We start from the raw sequence: 7,706 nt of genomic DNA on the forward strand, positions 1-7,706 counted from the left end.
GAAGGTGTGGGAGAAAGATGTGTGTGTGTGTGTGTGTGTGTGTGTGTGTGTGTGTGTGTGTGTGTGTGTGTGTGTGTGTGTGTGTGTGTGTGTGTGTGTGTGTGTGTGTGTGTGTGTGTGTGTGTGTGTGTGTGTGTGTGTGTGTGTGTGTGTGTGTCCTAATAAGGAGAAGCATGCTGGCAGCTCTAAGAATAACCCAGAATGCATCAGTGTTGAATGTGATCCTACCGGACCACTGTTGACCTTTCTGCTGATGTCATGTTACACACGCACGCACGCACGCATGCACCGTGCGTGCGTGCGCGCGTGCGTGCATGCGTGCGTGCGTGCATGCGTGAGTGTGTTACTAAAGTAACACACTTTAGTTGCTCTCAGTCACCCCCCCCCCCCCTCCCCTCCCCCCAATCTAATCTCAGCAGAGCGGTCTGCAGTCTGTCCCTGCAGTAGCAGTAACTAACCCTAACCCACTGGAAGGAAGGAAGAAAGAAAGAAAGAAAGAAAGAAAGAAAGAAAGAAAGAAAGAAAGAAAGAAAGAAAGAAAGAAAGAAAGAAAGAAAGAAAGAGCCAAGCTGGTAACAAGGGACTGACTGACAGACAGAGTAGGCCACTGTGTGTGTGAGACAGACAGACATACAGGTCAGTCCACACTCACACACAGTGTGTGTGTGTGTGTGTGTGTGTGTGTGTGTGTGTGTGTGTGTGTGTGTGTGTGTGTGTGTGTGTGTGTGTGTGTGTGTGTGTGTGTCAGACAGACAGACAGTATTTTGGGGCGGTGGGAGGGATCGAGGCCCTTGTAGGGCTGTTGGTGGAGTCTCCTAGGAGGCTAGGAGCTTGTTTAGGGTCTACGGTAGGGCTTGTGGAAGCCTTCAGCCACCAGCAGTCTGATAGCCGTGGTAGGGAGGCTGATATAGGCCTTTTTTTAGGGCTTTGTGGACACCAGGACCTGTAATACTATAGCCGTGGTAGGGAGGCTGATATAGGCCTGTTTTTAGGGCTTTGTGGACACCAGGACCTGTAAGACTATAGCCGTGGTAGGGAGGCTGATATAGGCCTGTTTATAGGGCTTTGTGGACACCAGGACCTGTAAGACTCTATACCTGTGGTAGGGAGACTGCTGTAGGCCTGTTTATAGGGCTTTGTGGACACCAGGACCTGTAAGACTCTATAGCTGTGGTAGGGAGACTGCTGTAGGCCTGTTTATAGGGCTTTGTGGACACCAGGACCTGTAAGACTCTATAGCTGTGGTAGAGAGACTGCTGTAGGCCTGTTTATAGGGCTTTGTGGACACCAGGACCTGTTGGACTCTGCTAGGAGGCTAGGAGGCTAGGAGGCTAGGAGCTATCTTCGGGCCTGTGGACTGACCACTGTGGACTGACCATAAGGAGGATTAACCCCATCATGGCCACAGCGCTGACCTAGTAGACACATTTTTCACTCCTGGAATAATTTACCTTTTTTTCCTTCTTTTTTTTGCAACCATGACTGAGACAGTATCATCAACATGCTAAGTATGTTACTGTTTGTTTTGCTACTTATTATGTGTGTGTGTGTGTGTGTGCGTGTGTGCGTGCGTGTGTGTGTGCGTGCGTGCGTTTGTGCATCAGCTGCATCATCGATGCAATATGTTTATGTTGAGGGACGCTCTCCTCTCCAATGTCTGCCTTTTGGAATGACATCATATGGCAGCCAAGTCTATTGACTTTAGACCTGCACCAACATCAAGTCTATTGACTTTAGACCTGAACCAACATCAAGTCTATTGACTTTAGGCCTGAACCAACATCAAGTCTATTGACTTTAGACCTGAACCAACATCAAGTCTATTGACTTTAGACCTGAACCAACATCAAGTCTATTGACTTTAGGCCTGAACCAACATCAAGTCTATTGACTTTAGACCTGAACCAACATCAAGTATATTGACTTTAGGCCTGAACCAACATCAAGTCTATTGACTTTAGGCCTGAACCAACATCAAGTCTATTGACTTTAGACCTGCACCAACATCAAAGGACCTGTTTGTAATGTTTTTGTGGGAAATCTTGTGGGAAAGCTGAGCTAATAAATGTTTATATGTTATTGTTGTGTAATGTTGTTTAATGCAATCAGATAGGACTTTTCTGATTGGATGTATGGGCTGTCAATCAGATAGGACTTTTCTGATTGGATGTATGGGCTGTCAATCAGATAGGACTTTTCTGATTGGATGTATGGGCTGTCAATCAGATAGGAGTTTTCTGATTGGATGTATGGGCTGTCAATCAGATAGGACTTTTCTGATTGGATGTATCAGCGTATGATGGTGATGTCATACCCTGGGTGAGTAGCAAGTGTTACAACTTGCAGTCAAAAGGTTGCAGTGCCCCCCCCCCCCCCCAGGTTGCAGTGCCCCCCCCCCCCCCCCCCCCAGGTTGCAGTGCCTGGGGGGGGGGGGGGGGGGGGGGGGGGGGGGGGGGGGGGGGGGTCTGATTGGCTGACTCCTGGTGAGGAAGGTTTGATTGGCTGACTCCTGGGTGAGGAAGGCTCTGATTGGCTGACTCCTGGGTGAGGAAGGGTTTGATTGGCTGACTCCTGGGTGAGGAAGGGTCTGATTGGCTGACTCCTGGGTAAATGGTAAATGGTAAATGGTAAATGGTGCATTTATATAGCGCCTTTATCCAAGGCGCTTTACATAGATTGTGCATTACATTCACCCATTCATACACACATTCATACACCGATTTATTTATTTATTTATTTGACAGGGACAAAGCTCATTAATCAACATGTCAGTTTTCACATCAATGTAAATGGGCCAGAGTTAGCCAAAGCTAAATTTCATCTGTAGTCCCTGGGCAGGCTCTTAAGAAATGAATGATAAAACGAAAGACATAGTGTAGTGTGCCAGCACACAACACCATGCGTTGATGCCATGTGTGCATATGTGCCAGCACCCAACACTACAGTATGTCCATACAAAAGCACAATACAAAACAGATAAAAAGAAAGACATAGTGTAGTGTGCCAGCACACAACACCATGCGTTGATGCCATGTGTGCATATGTGCCAGCACCCAACACTATGTCCATACAAAAACACAATACAACAGATACAAGAAAGACAGAGTGTGTGTGCCGGCACACAGCACCATGCGTTGATGCCATGTGTGCATATGTGCCAGCACCCAACACCATGTCCATACGAAAACACAGTACAATACAGTAAAATACAGGAACAGATCAACATGGTACAGGGGACAGAACAACAGCAACTCCACAAAGAAATGACACCGGTTGTAAATACCAAATAGTGCTGATAGTTACTCATGATTACAGATTTGAATCGTTTTTAGCCACCTTTTCAGGTTGAATTTGAAGGTCAGATAGTTGGAAGTCTCTCTTACTTCCGATTGCAGCGGAAGCCATGCAAGGTACCAACCAGCACATCGGGAGCAATTTGGGGTTCAGTGTCTTGCCCAAGGACACTTCGACATGTAGACAGGAGGAGCCGGGATTCGAACCGCCGACCCATGGATCATTGGATGACCTGCTCTACCTCCTAAGCCACAGCCGCCCTAGGTTGAGGAAGGGTCTGATTGCCTGACTCCTGGGTGAGGAAGGGTCTGAATGTTATATAGTGTAAATCTACAGGATGGAGTGACAGCTGTGATGTGTGTTTTGAACGAGAGCCGACTGTCCAGGACTGTCCAAGGGATGGATGGATGGATGGATGGATGGATGGATGGGTGGGTGGGTGGATGGATGGGTGGGTGGGTGGATGGATGGATGGATGTATGGGTGGGTGGATGAATGGATGGATGGATGGATGGGTGGGTGGATGGATGGATGGATGGATGGATGGATGGGTGGGTGGGTGGGTGGGTGGATGGATGGATGGATGGATGGGAGCTGACTGTCCAGGACAACACCAAGGTTCCTGGCTGTTGGAACTGAGGTTACCAAGGTGTTGTCTATGGAGATAGTTAGAGTTGTCTATGGAGATAGTTAGAGTTGTCTATGGAGATAGTTAGAGTTGTCTATGGAGATAGTTAGAGTTGTCTATGGAGATAGTTAGAGTTGTCTATGGAGATAGAGTTGTCTATGGAGATAGTTAGAGTTGTCTATGGAGATAGAGTTGTCTATGGAGATAGTTAGAGTTGTCTATGGAGATAGTTACAGTTGTCTATGGAGATAGTTGTCTGTGGAGATAGAGTTGTCTATGGAGATAGTTAGAGTTGTCTATGGAGATAGTTAGAGTTGTCTATGGAGATAGTTGTCTATGGAGATAGTTAGAGTTGTCTATGGAGATAGTTAGAGTTGTCTATGGAGATAGTTAGAGTTGTCTATGGAGATAGAGTTGTCTATGGAGATAGTTAGAGTTGTCTATGGAGATAGTTAGAGTTGTCTATGGAGATAGTTAGAGTTGTCTATGGAGATAGTTGTCTATGGAGATAGAGTTGTCTATGGAGATAGTTAGAGTTGTCTATGGAGATAGTTACAGTTGTCTATGGAGATAGAGTTGTCTATGGAGATAGTTAGAGTTGTCTATGGAGATAGTTAGAGTTGTCTATGGAGATAGAGTTGTCTATGGAGATAGTTAGAGTTGTCTATGGAGATAGAGTTGTCTATGGAGATAGTTAGAGTTGTCTATGGAGATAGTTACAGTTGTCTATGGAGATAGTTGTCTATGGAGATAGTTAGAGATGGATGGATGGATGGATGGGTGGGTGGATGGATGGATGGATGGATGGATGGGTGGGTGTATGGATGGATGGATGGATGGATGGATGGGTGGGTGGGTGGGTGGATGGATGGATGGGTGGGTGGGTGGATGGATGGGTGGATGGATGGATGGATGGATGGGTGGGTGGATGGATGGATGGATGGATGGATGGATGTTGACAGTGTGGTGCGTGTGTGGATGAAAAGAATAACTTAAACATAACAAACAAAGGAAGGCATGAAGCAACAGGCAGGGGAGTTGAGGCCGGTCTGCCTCCTCTGGAACTCTCACAAGACTGACATGGGCAGGGCTATTTATAGCTGTTGGAGGCACCGGGCCCAGGTGCTTTCCAATCAGCCATTAGGCTGGAATGCCCCACACATTCTCACCTATAGAGCATCGCAGTCCCGCCCCCTACCATGGACCAGGAAATGATTCTCCTGATTTTCCTCATAGACATTTCAGAAAGTATTTATTTAAAGACGTTTATGCCGCGGACAAAGCCAACTCGAGTCGTGACAAATCATGACAACAAACACCATTTTTTGGGCCGAACAAGTAATTAGAAAGAACAAAAAAACGGCAGGTTACAACACTTTTTTTTTTGTTTTTCTTCTTTGTAATTATTTGTTTGGTCCAAAATATTGTTTGTGTTGTCATGAGTTGTCACGACTCGAGTTGGCTTTGTCCGCGGCGTAACCGTCTTTAAATAAATACTTTTTGAAATGTCTATGGGAAAAATGCATTGGGATTAATTTCCTGGTCCATGGTAGGGGGCGGGACTGCGACGCTCTATTGGAAAAGGGCTAAGCAGGTAGGCAGAGCACTCTATCCACTAGTGGTGTGTGTGGGACATCACAATGGAGATAGTAGCCATGGGAAGAAGAGACGCTCAGTCTTGTCTGAGTTCAGCTTGAGGTGGTTGGAAGACATCCACTCAGCCTGGGCACACTTGAACTTCCATGCGCGACCAAAGGAAGCTGTCTTTTGTATCATTTCCGTTTTTTTAGACAGCTGGTGGATGGAAATGAAGCTCCACCCACGCGGCAGAATGCCGCTGGGGAAAGCTTTTCCGGGAATCTGGCCGACGCGGCAATCTGCCGCGTGGGTGGAGCTTATTTTTCATCCACCAGCTGTCTAAAAAAACGGAAATGACGCAAAAGACAGCTTCTTCTCTCCACGCATGGAATCTAAAGTGTGCTCAGACCCTCTGTGAGATGAGGAGTGATGCATTCTGGGTAGTGTCAGCCACATAGATGCCTCATTGGCCGCTGCAGTTGGTTGGAGCGACCTGATTGCCTGCTGCAGTTGGTTGGAGCGACCTGATTGGCCGCTGCAGTTGGTTGGAGCAACCTCATTGGCCGCTGCAGTTGGTTGGAGCAACCTCATTGGCCGCTGCAGTTCGTTGGAGCGACCTGATTGGCCGCTGCAGTTGGTTGGAGCGACCTTATTGGCCGCTGCAGTTGGTTGGAGCGACCTGATTGGCCGCTGCAGTTGGTTGGAGCGACCTTATTGGCCGCTGCAGTTGGTTGGAGCGACCTCATTGGCCGCTGCAGTTGGTTGGAGCGACCTCATTGGCCGCTGCAGTTGGTTGGAGCGACCTCATTGGCCGCTGCAGTTGGTTGGAGCGACCTCATTGGCCGCTGCAGTTGGTTGGAGCGACCTCATTGGCCACTGCAGTTGGTTGGAGCGACCTCATTGGCCACTGCAGTTGGTTGGAGCGACCTCATTGGCCGCTGCAGTTGGTTGGAGCGACCTCATTGGCCGCTGCAGTTGGTTGGAGCGACCTCATTGGCCGCTGCAGTTGGTTGGAGCGACCTCATTGGCCGCTGCAGTTGGTTGGAGCGACCTCATTGGCCGCTGCAGTTGGTTGGAGCGACCTCATTGGCCGCTGCAGTTGGTTGGAGCGACCTCATTGGCCGCTGCAGTTGGTTGGAGCGACCTCATTGGCCACTGCAGTTGGTTGGAGCGATGTGTGTTGAAGGAGGGGCGGAAGAATTTACACTAGGAGAGGAAGTACGTCGGAAGTGTGGAAGGCACGTTACGTCACGCTGCCACTCAAGTGATTACTTGCCAATCACAGCACATCTTTTCCAGGACTTACAGACCCGAACATGCCCTCTGTGACGCACACTCATGCTTCCGCGGGGGGCGGGGCTTCGCAAGGAATCTGGGGAAAGTTTTGCCCTCCCTTGAGCACATATGCTCCAGAGGCGGAAAGGGCGTCTACCTTTATATGTCTATGGTCAGCCAGGCATGCAGTGGTTAGGAGTGGTGCGTTTTGGGTAGTGTAGTGTAGTGTCCACTGTGAGATAGGCCAGGCATGCAGTGGTTAGGAGTGGTGCGTTCTGGGTAGTGTAGTGTAGTGTCCACTGTGAGACGCTCTTCCACCTGATAGAGGGCTTTATTGATTGATTGACTGCATAGTTTATTAAACCGAAATGTAAACAACAACAACAGTGCAGTCACTGGTCTAGAAGGATACATGTAAACAACAACAGTACAGTCACTGGTCTAGAAGGATACATGTAAACAACAACAGTACAGTCACTGGTCTAGAAGGATACATGTAAACAACAACAGTACAGTCACTGGTCTAGAAGGATACATGTAAACAACAACAGTACAGACACTGGTCTAGAAGGATACATGTAAACAACAACAGTACAGTCACTGGTCTAGAAGGATACATGTAAACAACAACAGTACAGTCACTGGTCTAGAAGGGTACATGTAAACAACAACAGTACAGTCACTGGTCTAGAAGGATACATGTAAACAACAACAACAACCGTACAGTCACTGGTCTAGAAGGATACATGTAAACAACAACAACAACCGTACAGTCACTGGTCTAGAAGGATACATGTAAACAACAACAGTACAGTCACTGGTCTAGAAGGATACATGTAAACAACAACAGTACAGTCACTGGTCTAGAAGGATACATGTAAACAACAACAGTACAGTCACTGGTCTAGAAGGATACATGTAAACAACAACA

At 47.7% G+C, this 7,706-nt stretch overlaps 1 protein-coding gene across 1 annotated transcript in view; it reads left to right on the forward strand.

Annotated features, from left to right (window-relative positions):
* Nucleotides 1-1,491: 1,491 nt before the first annotated feature.
* LOC306918465 (uncharacterized protein) overlaps nt 1,492-7,706 on the forward strand; it is a 67,821-nt gene continuing 61,606 nt past the window's right edge. Inside the window, exon 1 of the mRNA XM_079531367.1 lies at nt 1,492-1,508. Coding sequence (XP_079387493.1) covers nt 1,502-1,508 — 7 coding nt within the window. The 5' untranslated portion in view covers nt 1,492-1,501. The remainder of the gene's footprint in view (nt 1,509-7,706) is intronic.

This window comes from Electrona antarctica (genome assembly GCF_951216825.1).
Source record: "Electrona antarctica genome assembly, contig: scaffold_223, whole genome shotgun sequence".
Lineage (NCBI taxonomy): Eukaryota > Metazoa > Chordata > Actinopteri > Myctophiformes > Myctophidae > Electrona > Electrona antarctica.